This window comes from Schistocerca gregaria, chromosome 5 (genome assembly GCF_023897955.1).
Source record: "Schistocerca gregaria isolate iqSchGreg1 chromosome 5, iqSchGreg1.2, whole genome shotgun sequence".
In the NCBI taxonomy this organism is placed as follows: Eukaryota; Metazoa; Arthropoda; class Insecta; order Orthoptera; family Acrididae; genus Schistocerca; species Schistocerca gregaria.
In genome coordinates this window covers 670,666,852-670,683,500 of record NC_064924.1, presented here as the reverse complement: position 1 = coordinate 670,683,500, position 16,649 = coordinate 670,666,852, and the positions used below count along the sequence as shown (strand labels likewise).

The following is a 16,649-nucleotide window of genomic DNA, read 5'->3' as shown; positions in this document are numbered from 1 at the left end:
CGCCCCACTAAGAAATACAGCTGCGTCCTCATCAAAGTGAATGCAGTCACTAGCATGTTTAGTAGTTTGCAGTTGACGGTACACCAGGCCCAACAAACAGAGAGCAACGAGAATCAGTTGCAATAAAGCGATTTGTCTGGAAAGGCGGCTGGAATAATAAGTTATAAAGAGCAGAAAACACAAAGGTGAAAATTAACTCCACTGACAAAAGTTCGGAGGTTGTTCAGGGATATTTTCTGAGTGTTTTGGTGTAAGGGACAAGAGCTTTTCGGTAGCTCGTTACAGAGTAATTCCAATTCGTTCGATTTCTTACCCAAATTTATCTTTGTATCTGTATTGCACTGGCAATACATGAACAACAGCGTAGATGTTAATGGTATGCTCCTAGTGTTTTTCCACGAACAAACTGCCCTATTCACTCGTTGAACTTGCTGTTGACGATAGTAATGCGCAATTTATTTTTCGTCATGAAGCTTGCATTCAGTTTTGCTCCGTTCTGTCTCGGGTTTGTTTTCCAAGCAGTCTTAATTGTAAGGTAAGCGTAATACACAGCGGTACGGATAGGTATATTTATGAACACTGGCCAACATACCCCTTTTATGTGGGTTCACTGAACGCAATGAAAGAGAGCCACAAAGCGACAACCATGTGGCACCAGCTATGCATCTGGTTGTGAGGCTTGTGCCAGTACTGTGCGTCTTGGTGACTGCGTATTGCAAAGTTGTGAAGGTGTTTGCACAGAAAGGTAACGGGAGTAACAAGTAACGAACATAATAAGCCATAATTACATTATTACTCTGCACAGAAGACCACAGGTCCCACACAATGTCCATGAACAGCATCCGAAATTTTGTCGCCCAATTTCGACTTGACGCTTTACATATAAGTGATCGGCGTTGTGGGAAGTGGAGAAAGGGCTCGCAATCGCGTGTATACAACACTGAAGTATGCTTTGACAATAGTTTTGGAAATTATGGCAAATCTGTCGCGACCGCTATAACCAAATGAGGGTAGGTGACATTTTTTATGGCAATTTGTTCATCATATGGAGATGTTAAACTTACCGAGCCTCTTGGTATTTTTGAGAGGAGTAATTAATTTTTCTGTAAGCCTAGCGTCGAGGGAAACTATTCGTTCGACAGTAACATCGGTTACCCTCTCGTTGCAACGACTTCTCAACCTGCGCTGTTCTACGCATTCACGCACTGTCATCTATGAAGATGAAGTCAGGATCGAATGCACCCTGAACAGACGCACATGGGGAAGGAGAGCGGTGTCACAATAACGTTGACCAGTGATTGTACCTTGTTCAGTAATATAGAGGACAATACGGCCTTGCGGCATTACGCCTCCTCACACTGCAAAACATTGACAGCCAGAACGAACATGTTCGACAATGCTGGACGTGCCCGCATTTGACGAGAGCTGGAAATACGCAATGTACCAAGAAACATTGCCGAACATGATAGTTTTGGTGGTCCAGTTGTTGGTATATGGGAGGCATAATGTTTCATGGCCGTACTCACCATCTTTCAACACGGTACACTCAGCGTTCAACGTTATCGTGACACTGCACTACTTCCCTACGTAGTTGTTTCCAGGGGTATATTTGGCTCTAACTTCAATATTATGGATGACAATACGCCACCGCATCGTTCTGCACAGATAGAGGTGGCCTGGGAACGAGAGGATGCTCGGCGAGTGGAATGGCCTGCCCATTCCGTCGACTTTCCTACCACAGCTACTCCTTAGCAACCTCGTGGTCAGCACTGGAGCACATTGCAAAGCATGCATTGCCGCCTGTGGTTGGTAAGCATACACCCTATTAAGTGTGCACCCCGATAGCTGAGTGGTCACCGTGACGGATTGACGTCCTACGGGCCCGGGTTCGATTTCCGGCTGTGTCGGAGATTTTCTCCGCTCAGGGACTGGGTGTTGTGTTGTCTTCATCCCAAACGGCGCGCAGGTCGCCCAGTGTGGCGTCGAATGCAAGAAGGCCTGCACCAACGCGGCTGTACCTGCCCCTTAAGGGGCCTCCCGGCCAATGACGCCAAACGCTCGTTTACATTACCCTATTAAGTAGCATGTGCCGCCGTTTGTAATGTGCAACGGATCATTATTAATCGTGGTAACTTCAATATGATTATTGCTTTTGAATAAAAGTGTTATTTTCGTTGGTCTCTTGGCGTATAACTTTCAGTTACCACTACATTGGACCACATAACATTAAAGTGACAAAAATCATGGGATACTTCCTAATATCGAGTAGGATCTCCTTTTGTCTGGTGGAGCGCAGCAGCTCGAAGTAGCATGGACTCAACAAATCGTTGGAAGTCCCCTGCAGAAATATTCAGCCACGTTGCCTCTGTAGCTATCCATCATTGCGAAAGTGTTGCCGTTGCAGGATTTTGTGCACGATCTTACCCCTCGATTATGTTCCACAAATGTTCGACAGGATTCACGTCGAATGATCTCGGTGACCAAATCATTCACTCGAATTGTCCATAATGCTTCTTGAATCCATTGCCAGACAATAGTGACTTGGTAAATGATATCGTTGTCTGGGAGCCTGAAGTACACGATTGGCCAAACACAGCCATATCCAGTGAATGATCGCTTCAGTTGGACTGGAGGTCCCAGTCAATTTCGTGTCAACACAGCCCTCACCATTATGGAGCCACCAGCGGGTTTTGCACAGCGCCTTGTCCACCACTTGAGTCGATGGCTTGGTGGGGTGTGCACCACGCTCGAACCCTGCCGTCAGCTCTCATCAGCTGACCAGCCCACGGATTTCCAGCCGTCTAGGATCCAGTCGGTACGGTCACGAGCCCAGCAGGGGATGTCGTGCCGTCCAGAGCGAGTCGCGTCCGTCGTCTGCTGGCCTGGCCCGTCAGCGCCAAACTCCATCGCACTCTCCTAGTAGGTACGTTACTCGTACGTCCCGCACTCATCTCTGCGGTTGTTTCGAGGCAGATTTACCTGCCTGGTAGAACTGACAATTCTACGCAGACGCCGCTCCTCTCGCTAATTAACTGAAGGCCGTCGGCCACTGCGTTGTCCGAGGTGAGAAGTAATGCTTCAAATTTGATACTCTCGGCACGCTCTTCAATTTTCGAAATGGAATATCCCATGCGTCTACCTCCAACTACCATTCCGCGTTTAAAGTCTGTTAATTCCCCTCGCGCGGCCAATCAAGTAGGAAATCTTTTCACACGTATCACCTGAATACAGATTACAGCTCCGCCAATGCACCGACCTTTCGTACCTAGTGTACGCGGTTATACTGTAATCCGTATACTTGCATACCGTCATTCCATTACTTCTCTCATCTCATGGTACCTGGATGTACCATTCCTAAAAAATTTCTGAACGCAATTCCTTGGCGAATTGTTGTCGTTATCAAATCTAAAGGCGGTGCTACACCATGTTAACGCGGTGTCTTCTAGACGGTGACCAACATTTTGTCCCGTTTACTCAATTACAGCATAAAAAACAGTTCACTTTAACATCAACATGGTGTAACAACAACAACGAAACGAGAAAACGAGAATAAGGGCATAATTCGTACTAAACAGCAATGCTAATGCAGTTAACACCTTATCGAAGAAATCACTTCTGCTCAAACTCTTAAACACGAATTATGTGAGGATGTCAAACTGATATTTACTAATAGAACACTAGTGACGGTGCTCCATTCCCACAAGGAAAAGACGAAACTATGAACCCAAGTGTTTAGTTAAGGCAGTTCTCACAAGTTCTTCCCGAGGCGAAATAACAAAAATTTCACTTTGCCAAATCATTTAAATGTAACGAAAATGATGTGCAGGTAGTTTTACTAGTTTTCGTATGGACACTAAAGTGCAAAAGCAGCGCAAAGAATCACAGTAACACCATCTTTCTTAAACTATACTCTTAAGTACCAACACAGGCTACAAGCTCCGCCTAGCGAATCGGTGTCATTTGAAGTCGTCGTTACTATGTACACATTGTGTCTTTACACACGATTACGGAGACAAAGAAATAAGTGTGCTTATGATGTACTGTATAACGAAACGAATAGCTTCTGATCAATTACAAATTATATTAAGTTTGATCATTGTTGCTGTCGATAACAAGAGTAATAATCGTTCCCAGAGCAATCAATTAGCTTGTAAATTGAAAGCGGGGGAGAAAAGATAGGAAAGGGAGAGGATCAGTGCTGTCAGCTGTATCACAGCTCGGATTCTGCGTGGCATCTGTTCTGTCGGACAGACACCAAGCATTCACAGAAGTAATCACATAGGATGTTCAAACACTAGTGCCATAGTCTTTGTGCAAGAATCAGTTTCAAGTGGCTCATAATCAGAAATGTAAATACCACTGCACACTTTCGCATGATGCGTCAGTCGGAAGCAACAAAGCTCGATGAAATTTGGACCATGCAGTTGCGGTAGAATACAGGATGAGCTGAAAGAAATATGAAATGAAAAAAACTGCGACTGAAATCATAAGGCTTCATACTCTGGCAGTGACGTACTGACTAGTGGAATGGAAGACCGGCATTATAGTAAAGTATAGAATAAATGTGTGCCTACGTTCTTGGAATTCAGTACACGGATTACCCCTGCTGCATAGGCATCCTTGCAGAACGGCTCGAGTGTGTAAGCCTGTTAGCAGCGTAATCGCGCCCCATTAGCGGCTGCAGCTACGTTTACATGTCATTCTGACGCCGACTACTCCACAAGTAAGACAACGATAACACAACTGAATGATATTATTTTTTTTGTTAAGATTTGTTGTTTTAAGGTGCAAAGTGATGAGAAACTTGTGAGCCAGAGATAGATATAAATATCAGCACAACAATAAAATAGCTCTTCTCGACACAAATAAGGATGAAACACTGAATAACCATACAATATTTCTTCATATATGTCACGTGCAGTGAATGACAACTGTGATACACAACGCATAGGTCAAATGATGTTGCTGGAGAAATTACGTGCTGCCATGTTCATTGTCATCTTATTTGAGCTGCCTTACATGCTAGAAAAAAGGAAAAGGGAGCTTCTTCGGCAGTATCCTTCCTATTCAAGATTCATATTTTATAACAAAATATTCATTGTACACTAACATACAAGACTTCCACGCTATTATTTATAATTAAATTATACATATTTAAAAAATGCAAGCATTGAGTGACTGCATGACTACGGACTTAATTAAGCTGACTCTATAGTAATATATTATATGCTTTCAGAGAACATCCAGCCTTAAAAATGTTGTGATATTATTATTATTATTATTATTGTTATTATTAGTCTGTTTCATGTTGTTACCCATCTAGAATTGTTATAATTGTCATAGAAGGTGTAGCAAATATAAAATCTTTGACAGATGTGCAATTTCACTAATACATGTAGCTAACAATGCATATTTCTTATGATGGCATGCACAGCTATTTTATGTCATTGCTTTAAGCACTGTCAGTGTTTCACGTGACCAGTGCAACTATCATTAACTTGGGTTAGACTATGCATCTTCATTTTCTATTCGTCTCTGACAGCGTTGCATAACTTCGAAATATAAGTTCTCATCTGTCTTTTTTATGTCGCATTGACTGCTTCTCATAAACTGAAGCAAGCACACGACAAACTGAACAATGGTGCACCCTTGACACATTCAAAACAGATCTAGCTTCATGTCAATATTCGTTACAATTAACTAATGCTTGCATGACGACACGAAAACTTCTTAGCAATACCGAACTTTTTAACCTATTTGGAATTTCGTGTACTTCTGAAATTTCTAAACATACACCATAGAACACACAACGTTAGGTCAAGTGATTCCGCTAAAATATTCTTCTGATTTTAAACGTAACTGTAGCTCATCTGAATACATAGCAACAACACAAAGTATTAATTACTAATCTGCGTTCAGGCACGTCAGACTGTAGTCGAATATCTGCTATACTGTGACACAAGATGTCTCATTTTTGTCATTAGCGTGTATGACAATTGCGAAATGAGTATCCAATTGGTTGAGCAAAGCAAGTAACTGAACGGTTCAGTCACATGCTTAATTCACTAAATTCCGTAGAATCTGAATACACTAAGCTTCATAAAATTATTATAAGTTGAAGACTCTGCAACACGTTGCACTAGACCTGATAAATGGCTTGAAACACTTTTAATACTCTCCACACAACTGTAACACTTCTGAGTAATTGAGTAAAATGAGAATACTCTCCAGACATTTGGACAAAATAGTGTCAAGAACACTGCAGTTACAACTGAATCCGAATAATGTGTGTGCTTTCTGCAGACGCCATCGCAGGTGCCCTAGGATCTCGAGGGACTGAACATGTGCTACGGTTTCACACGCGCAAGCCGCCTCCTAGTGTTTTTGCTTCGGCGTGCGAGCAGAGGCAGCGACGTGACGCTTGGGAAGGGCGCGCCGGCGAGGGCACGTACGTATTTACCTTCCTGGGCCTGCCGAAGGGCTTGTAGGGGTCCCTCCTGCGGAACTGGTGCGCCATGTCAGCTGCGCCTCATCACACTCGCGCGGGCGCCGCAGCGGCGGGCCTCACTCGACTGAAGTCGCCGCGGCCGCGGCCGCGGCCGCGGCTGGCCAAACCTTAGCCCAGATGAAGCGCTATAAATACGCGCGAGGAATGCCGAACGCACGGCAAGTGGCCCTCGTGGGCGCGGCGACCGCCCCCCAGACGCCTCCGGAACTGGCCGACCCGCGGGGACCCTCACACCAGCGTCGACACCCCTCGCAGGTGCGTGGCGGAGCTTACCTGCCACTCTCCAGCTCCGAGTTCGGCATCGAAACGATCCTACGTCACAAACCAGTCTAACGCTGGGTTCGCGCTGGCGAATACAATTTTGTATTTGGAAGAAAAGTTTTGAGGCGCAATTGTACAAACCCAGTTGGCAGTCTCGACGTCGACCATACAAATTAATAGTTCTTATTGTCTTTCTATGTCTGCAAGACTCTACATTAAGTACACAGTAATCCTAGTTAGCTACACGTAGCACTGTCTGTGTACCGACTTGGCGGATCAAGGTCAAAGGGCGCTACAATGCCCGTGGTAAGAAGCACCATAGCCCAGTATTCTTTCAATAAATCGTCCGCAGGCGTACGATGAAGGCTGGTATGATTGCCTCCCCCCTTTTCCTGCAGAGATAAACTCCACATTGTCGCTCTCTTGTATTTATCATTTCTCTTATAACCTGAATCTGCGTCAGCCTCTTAGTATAATCTCAAATCTTTTAATGTTGGCCACGATCGGCGTATGGTAGAACTAGATATATATATATATATATGTGTGTGTGTGTGTGTGTGTGTGTGACTAAGGACAGCTGTAGGTACTTTAAGTGCGGATGTACCATATGTTCAGAAGCCCTCCAGGACTTCCCGAGTGCTACGAGCAGTAGGGCTAATGGACAGGGGCGCTTCTTGCGCGTGACAGGTTGACCTGTAAGCGTGTGCGGATGGCCGAGGCCGTTAATGCAAGCGGATCATGCGCATTCGAGTCCTCGTTTTTCAGATTCATTTCAGTGCACACAGACTGCTGGAGTCCTATTTCTCGTAATAAACTATATCTCTCCTAGCGCCTCACACCCCACTCACCGTCCTGTACGCAGTTGTTATTGCGGTCTTCGGTCCAAAGACCGGAACCGGAACTAGGCTGTGAAAATCCGGGAATTCCCGCTTCGTCCTCCAGGATGTGGGCTCCTGGCGTCCGAAAGAAAGAAACGAAGAACAACACAGAAAAATAAAAAGATAGTAAAATCGATCAGTCTATTCAAGGTTTTCCCTATAGTAAGACAATCAAGGTTTGCTGCGTAAATAATTCTGACGTAAAAATATGGAGCCATTTAGTCAACTTCAGCTAGTACGCAATGCTGTTTACAGTGCGTCTATGTACTCATAACAGCAAGCAGTCATAACACACGGAGTTAAAGATCACAAAAATGTGTAACTGAATTTGAAACGGTTTGAATTGGTTGGCGAGTTTAATGAAGATGCTCTCTGTACACAGCTTGAAAGCTAAGATTGGTAGCGACCGCGGAAACTAGTGAATATCAGTCGGAAGTCATACACAGCCTTCCGACTCGTACCTGAAAGGTACAGGTCATGTTACAAATTATTCACAGCTGAAATTATACACAGCATTGAACAATGAAAACTACACTGTAAGGCCTATTGCTCGTGGTATCATTTGATCGTCGAAGTTAACAATGAGAAGAATCAACATATTAGCGGCTCGAGTTCCATCGACGTCTACCGATTTAGAAGCAGACAGACACGATGCCAAGAAAATGTAGGCGCACGGTACTGGCATTCAATATACTAAATGCAGTGGCACAAAGATGTCAGCCGACCTACATTCTTTAATTAAACGTAAGGAGAAATGGCAGTTTCAAATTGCAGTTCATTCTGTTTGTAATATGAGTATGATTTAAAACGGAAATAAATATTTTTACAATTATACAGGTTAACTCCTGAAATGCATCTAAAATAGGTTACAAATTCTTATAAAATGCATCATTTTTATGATATATGAATGGAAAATAAGTGTTTCAAGACAAGTGATGATAAACTCAATGCCTTACCTTCTGAATATTAGCGTCGCTCGGTGCTTTTTACTGCATTTCACGGGGTTCTTAAGCTGTTGTTGAATACGGACGGAAAAATGACGTTTCTCGCCTGTTGTCTCTCTCCAAACTGATTCTAAGCAACGGCATGGGCCGCTGAAGAGATCCTTCTGTTGTAAGAAATGCGGCGCGTCGAGGTTTGTTGCTTACTCTTAGAGGATGCGCGACAAGAAAAAGTGGAAATGTTAGTTTCATCAATCAATCAAGATGCATCTTTCGCGAAGTTAAAATAACGGAAGATGGTTTCCGAAATCATTCTGACATAGAAATACGCGAGTCATTTACAACCTTTACTAGTTCGAAGATCAATACTAACATCTTTCCAGAATGAGATTTTCACTCTGCAGCGGAGTGTGCGATGATATGAAACTTCCTGGCGGATTAAAACTGTGTGCCCGACCGAGACTCGAACTCGGGACCTTTGCCTTTGGCGGGCAAGTGCTCTAGCAACTGAGCTACCGAAGCACGACTCACGGCCGGTACTCACAGCATTACTTCTGCCAGTACCTCGTCTCCTACCTTCCAAACTTTACAGAAGCTCTCCTGCGAACCTTGCAGAACTAGCACTCCTGAAAGAAAGGATATTGCGGAGACATGGCTTAGCCACAGCCTAGGGGATGTTTCCAGACGCAATGGGGGGAAAGAAGTTCCGTTCTCACGAAGAGATACGCCACGCGGTGTACGAGTGGTTGCGCGGACTACGAAAAGAATTTTTTTCTAAAGGAATTTAGGCACTTTGTAACCGCTGGAGGACTTGCATTGAACGTGGGGGAGATTATGTTGAAAAATGATACAGCTTTGTACCACTTCTGCACAATAAAGAATATTTAAAAAATATTAAAGGTTTTCAAACGCAAGGTTCGCAGGAGAGCTTCTGTAAAGTTTGGAAGGTAGGAGACGAGGTACTGGCAGAAGTAAAGCTGTGAGTACCGGCCGTGAGTCGTGCTTCGGTAGCTCAGTTGGTAGAGCACTTGCCCGCGAAAGGCAAAGGTCCCGAGTTCGAGTCTCGGTCGGGCACACAGTTTTAATCTGCCAGGAAGTTTCAATACTAACATCGATTAAATGAATACATAGATATGAACGAGTGTTGGTGCCAAGGCAGTGATGGAGCATCTCTCGTTGGCGACGTACAGATTTGTGTGCAAAAGAGAATTAAAGCACAATTTATTCCTTATAGGCGCTGTAGATGATGATGATGATGTTTGGTTTGTGGGGCGCTCAACTTCGCAGTTATCAGCCCCGTACAAATTCCCAACCTTCGCTGAGCCCAATCTCGTCACTTCCACGAATGATGACGAAATGATGAGGAGAACACAAACACCCAGTCATCTCGATGCAGGTGAAAATCCCTGACCCCACCGTGAATCAAATCCGGGACCCCGTGCTCGGGGGCGAGAAAGCGACCGCGAGACCACGAGCTGCGGACTGAAGGCGCTGTAGAGGCTGGTCAGGAAACAACGCTGTGTTTCGAGACAGCTGAGAACATCAACAATTTCTTTGAACACGGCATGCTACGGTGATAGGATTTAAATTCGTTTTCCGTTAACACGTCCTGGGTGACGCTAAAGACACCAAATCCAACGACTCGTACTGGAAAATAGGAATTAATCTATACACTTTAAAAGCGATTCATTGATGTTCTTAAGGATCAGAGAGTCAGTTCGTTAGAATAAGAACTGTAACGAACTGCATGCAGCAACAGGTCTTAAAAATATAATAATACGAGTGGTGCTCAGTAAGTAAAGCAACACTTTTTTTTTCTGTAAGTAGGTTGCTATTATTCGAAACTCCAAAACACCATATTATTCCACTCTCTTTCACCTAAAAAAGCATATTTTTCAAGAAAATCTCCGTTCCTTGCGACGGCCTTACGCTGCCTTACTGCGAGGGCCCGCCTGCCTGCCTGCCCGCATAGTACTTCTCCACTGGTCGAAGTCGTAACAACAGTCTTGCTGCATTAGAAACCTCCCCATCATCCACATACTGCTTCCCTCGGAGTGCATCGTCCATTGGGCCAAACATATGGAAGTCGGAATGTGTGAGATCCGGGCTGTAGGGTGGAAGAGGAAGGACATTCCAGTGAGCTTCTGTGAACTCCTTGGGCGCGCAGATTTGCGTGAGGCCTTGAGCTGTCATGAAGAAGGAGGAGTTCGTTTGCATTTTTGTGGCGATGAACACGCCTGAGGGGAGCCCAGTACACTTCAGAGTTGATCATTGCATCGTGAGGAAGTACGCCAAACAGAATAACCTTTTCAGAGTCACAAAAGACCGTCGTTACGACTTTGCCTGCTGAGGGGATGGCTTTGAAATTTTAGTCGGGGGAGAGGTGGTGTGGCGCCATTCCATGGATTGCAGTTTTGTTTTCGGTTCGAAGTGATAAACACACGTTTCATCGCCTGTGGTGATGTTCGACAAAAAACTGTCACGATAAGCCTTGTAACGCGCAAGCAATTCGGCAATTCGTTGCTCATTATGGTCTTCTGTTAGGCGGTGAGGAACCAAGCAGGAACGCATCTTTGAGTACCCCAACGGGTTGAAGTCAGCTCTACCGACAAAGACGCACAGCTGAACAAAGAGGTGTTAGATTGTGAATAAGAGTGTCCACATGTTCAAAATTTGTAGGGGTCACATCTGTGTACTGCCAGCTGGCACGCGAGAGATGGGACAGCTTTGCGCTACCTTGTTGACAACGGTTCAATCACGCCTCAGCCCATCCTGATTTAGGTTTTCCGTGATTTCCCTAAATCGCTTCAGTCAAATGCCGGGTGGTTTCTTTGAAAGGGCACTGTCGATTTCCTCCCCCTTCGTTCCGCAATCAGGTGAGACCGATGGTCTCGCAGTTTGGTCTCCTCCCCCCAAATCAATCAATCAACCTTGTTGCAACGGTGACAGACGCCCGCCCAACGACTCACCGTGCTTTTGTTCACTAACAGGTCTCCGTAGACATTATGCAAGCGCCTATGAATACATCCGATGCTCTGGTTTTTCACCAAAAGAAACTCGATAGCAGTTTTCTGCTTGGAACCCACCTCCGTTACAGACACTATTATGAAAGCTACTTGTAGGGCCGCGGCCTGTCCGTACTTCATAAAGCTATAGGGGCTGAAGCGGTAATAATCCACGATGTCCCACAGCAAATTTTGCATTTTTTCAACCGAAACTGTCCGACAAGAAGATGTCTTACAGTATTTATTGAATGACTCTCTTTTTACCCTTTCCGTATTAAGTTTAAGCCACTACAAACGATTAACACAACAGCTATCGTTTTGCGGTCTGAGACTGTGGACGTTACACGCTGCGCGTAACTTCTTATCAACGGCGCTGTCAGAAATAAATAGCTTTTAACGTCTCGTCGACGATGTCTTTAGAGACGGAGCACAATCTCGGGTACGGGAAGAACGGGTGACAAAATTGGCCGCATCCTTTCCACGGAACCATCCATCCTCTAGCGGTTTGAGGGAACTTAGAACTACTTAAACCTAACTAACCTAAGGACATCACACACATCCATGCCCGAGGCAGGATTCGAGCCTGCGACCGTAGAGGTCGCGCGGTTCCAGACTGTAGCGCCTAGAACCGCTCGGCACAGCTAATGTCGATAAGAACTTTAATACGAAAAACGGCTGTTGTCAAGAACCTAGCAGAGCTGCTGTGTTACTCTTACGTATCTTCAACTGTCGTGATGTACCTCACAAAATGTACGGCCGGCTTCCTTTCTGGCCACGTTATGGTTTGGTTAGCGCGAAGACATGCTGTAGAAGCTCTCGCCGCTTGCGGACGGTCGTTATCTTGCCGAAACGTAACCCCAGGATTGCTTGCAATGAAGGGCAACAAAACGGGGCGTAGAATATCGTCGATACACCAATGTGCTGTAAGTTTGCCGCGGATGACAACCAAAGGAGTCCTACTATGAAATGACACGGCACCCCAGAATACAACTCGTGGCTCTCGGACTCCATAGCGAGTGACAGTCAGGTTGGTATTCCCTCGCCGTCCGGGTTGTCTCCAGACACGTCTTCGCTCTGTAATCTCACTGAGTGGAGCAGAATTTTCGTTAGTGATGAGTCCTGCTTCAGAGCCCCGGTGACCATCTTACATTTCAGCAATAAAGTGCCTCCCCCCCCCCCCTTCCCGCACATGCCGTGAATTTCTGCTGCTTGTCTTCTTGCTTGCAAAATCCTACCTAGACCAGAAAATCTTCCGGATCTACATCTACATCTACATGACTACTCTGCAATTCACATTTAAGTGCTTGGCAGAGGGTTCATCGAACCACAATCATACTATCTCTCTACTATTCCACTACCGAACAGCGAGCGGGAAAAACGAACACCTAAAGCTTTCTGTTCGAGCTCTGATTTCTGTTATTTTATTTTGATGATCATTCCTACCTATGTAGGTTGGGCTCAACAAAATATTTTCGCATTCGGAAGAGAAAGTTGGTGACTGAAATTACGTAAAAACGTCTCGCCGCGACGAAAAACGTCTATGCTGTAATGACTTCCATCCCAACTCGTGTATCATATCTGCCACACTCTCTCCCTTATAACGTGATAATACAAAACGAGCTGCCCTTTTTTGCACCCTTTCGATGTCCTCCGTCAATCCCACCTGGTAAGGATCCCACACCGCGCAGCAATATTCTAACAGAGGACGAACGAGTGTAGTGTAAGCTGTCTCTTTAGTGGCCTTGTTGCATCTTCTAAGTGTCCTGCCAATGAAACGCAACCTTTGGCTCGCCTTCCCGACAATATTATCTATGTGGTCCTTCCAACTGAAGTTGTTCGTAATTTTAACACCCAGGTACTTAGTTGAATTGACAGCCTTGAGAATTGTACTATTTATCGAGTAATCGAATTCCAACGGATTTCTTTTGGAACTCATGTGGATCATCTCACACTTTTCGTTATTTAGCGTCAACTGCCACCTGACACACCATACAGCAATCTTTTCTAAATCGCTTTGCAGCTGATACTGGTCTTCGGATGACCTTACTAGACGGTAAATTACAGCATCATCTGCGAACAATCTAAGAGAACTGCTGAGATTGTCACCCAGGTCATTTATATAGATCAGGAACAGCAGAGGTCCCAGGACGCTTCCCTGGGGAACACCTGATATCACTTCAGTTTTACTCGATGATTTGCCGTCTATTAGTACGAACTGCGACCTTCCTGACAGGAAATCACGAATCCAGTCGCACAACTGAGACGATACCCCATAGCTCCGCAGCTTGATTAGAAGTCGCTTGTGAGGAACGGTGTCAAAAGCTTTCCGGAAATCTAGAAATATGGAATCAACTTGAGATCCCCTGTCGATAGCGGCCATTACTTCGTGCGAATAAAGAGCTAGCTGCGTTGCACAAGAGCGATGTTTTCTGAAGCCATGCTGATCTCTTTCCAGATGAGAACATTTGGAGCAGAATTTGCTACGATATCCCTCAGAATACCCTAGCAATCAGCGCCAAGCCGAATATCTGCTTGCATAAGGGCAAGACGTGGACTAACGCGTTAGTAACTGGCGCAATTTGTGAATCTCTTTCTCTTGACTAAACAATTTATTTTCTGAAACTGTAAACATTTGTCTGTACATGTACATCGCATCTATCGATTACTATCAAGCTAAGGTAATTTCTTCGTAGTATGTAGTTTTTTTTTATTTTTGCCTTAGAGTGTACTTTGTTTATACAATTAATCAGATATGTTTATGCGGTTTGAAAGTATTACCTATAGGAGTAGGGCAGCGTCAATGGTGGGAAACTTATTTCTACGGTGGGAGATTGTAACAGTGAAGCTGAAAAATCTTAACTCCCAGGACTAAACAGCTTGGTTTTATACTTAATTTTGCTATGGTCTGGGTAGTTTGCAGTATTTTTGTTATTTGCAGTGATGCAGGACGAGTAGCTCTAAATGTGTGGATAGATCACAGCAAAATTGTTAAGATTATACTTGCCATTGCCAAAAAATTTAAAATAAAATACTCTGCTTTAAGCTGATCTTACTTATTTCACTTCTGGCTTGAGTGGGAAGAGAGCTTCCGGAGGATGGTGTAAAGTAGTGTGTGTGCGTGTGTGTGCGTGTGTGTGTGTGCGTGTGTGTGTGTGTGTGTGTGTGTGTGTATGTGTGCGCCCGCGGGCTAAAGGGGGAATGCTGGTTGGCAGAGCCGATGTGTGGTGGCGACGTTTAGTCGAGTTGGGGGGGAAGGGTGGGAACAGGGACGCGGGAGGAGTCGGGGTGGACCCCCCCCCCTCCCCCCCTCCCCCCTCCCCCCTCTTTACGTGGGTGTCCCAGGTCTCCATGACCGCACTTACGCCCCTGCTGGTGCAGCTCCCTAATTTAGCCCATCCTATGCACCTCTCTCCCTTTCTGCGCAACTTCTGCACCCATTATAAATCTGAATGTGTATTACTGTGCTCGACACCCCTACAATTTCTGCACCTTTCATCCCCACAAACATACACACACATTTTACTCCACTGCTTGACATTACAGGGCGTGTCCTATCAAAAGATTCCTTCATTTAGGGAATACATGCTGTAAACTTCTCTTCTCCTCACTTAGATCCAGTGCTTCATCATTCATTATCCTATCGATATATACTCGTATGTATAGTTCCTGGAGCATCCAGCTTCCTTCCTCCACAATATGATATTCTCTATGTCTTCAATGGTGAAGATCCTGTTGGTCATACTCCTTTCCAGTGCTTCATCATTCATTATCCTATCGATATATACTCGTATGTATAGTTCCTGGAGCATCCAGCTTCCTTCCTCCACAATATGATATTCTCTATGTCTTCAATGGTGAAGATCCTGTTGGTCATACTCCTTTCTATTCCTCTGATTCATTTAAATCGCTGTTTTTCTGTCACTCTTCCTTACTTGTCCAGTTTTCATTAAGTATCCAAACCAAAAAGGGTCCGATTTCTATTTCATCCATTAACTTCTTGTGTGTTTCGATAGACAGAGCCTTGGTGCTCGTCTCAGAAAGTACATTTCTCCAGCTTCGAATTTCTTGGGGTTCCCCCTCACCTCCCCCCCCCCCCGCCCCCTCTCGGTCTACTGTCCCATTCACGGTCCATTTACCCACTCCTCTCTGTCTCTCTCTCTCTCTCTCTCTCTCTCTCTCTCTCTCTCTGTGTGTGTGTGTGTGTGTGTGTTTGTCCATTTCCTCGTCTGTGTCCATTTTATGCTTTCGCCTCTCTGTCTGTTCATCTTCTCCTTCCCCTTCTTTCTCCATGTTACCACCTCCACCACAACAGGAGGTTGTAGAATTTACCCCACTCCAGATTGTGACTAATGCGTATACCAATCGTTCTAGGGCTTTAGGACAAGCTTTTTACCCATGGCTTTTCCTATATACGCACGTGTCAAATATATTTGATACAGGAATTATACAGCCAATCAGTTGCAAATACTGTTTGGTACAACTCACGTAGGTTTCGACACCTCGTAAGAGTGTCTTCATCAGAACGAAATTTTGAGAAATTGAAAAATTACATTGCGAGAAAGGAATGCTCAGAACTTAGAGTAACTATACTCAAGTTAAAAATAAAATAAAATACGTTCCAGACTTGTAATGTATGGCTAGCCAGGAACAACATCAGTCTGATGTTATTAAGTTGCGTAAGTTCCAGAGGGTGGCGATTTGTTTTGCTGTGATCCATGTGGATTTCCAGGCAGATGTATATGTTGTTGAATTCCACATAGAACACATACTGCAAATGAATTACTGCGACAGCAAACGGAGGCAGTGTGTCAGAGTATCGGTCCCATGTTTCGGGGATTCCCTCTACTATCGGCCCTGGTTTTCTTTTTTCACCCGTCGCTTCTTTCACTTCTGGCAACGGTATGTTAATAAGAAAAATGCTAGACGGTCATATTTATTTGTAAGTAGAGGAAGCCAATCAAAATAACAGAACTGTTGACCAAAACTACTTCCATTTTCTATTTGGTGACTGCAATCGTATAGAGAGCACAAGGGAACGTCTCGTGCAAAGCAAATA

General features: G+C 44.7%; 1 protein-coding gene across 11 annotated transcripts in view; it reads right to left on the bottom strand.

The window, feature by feature from the left end:
* LOC126272091 (voltage-dependent L-type calcium channel subunit beta-1) overlaps positions 1-16,649 on the bottom strand; it is a 2,208,268-nt gene that overhangs the window by 682,752 nt on the left and 1,508,867 nt on the right. Inside the window, exon 1 of one of the 11 annotated variants that reach the window (XM_049974665.1) lies at positions 6,461-6,574. The exons of the other annotated variants lie outside the window; for them this stretch is intronic. Within the exon in view, the coding sequence (XP_049830622.1) occupies positions 6,461-6,517 (57 nt within the window). The 5' untranslated portion in view covers positions 6,518-6,574. Of the gene's footprint in view, positions 1-6,460; positions 6,575-16,649 lie in introns of those variants that run through there. 11 annotated transcript variants of the gene reach the window in all.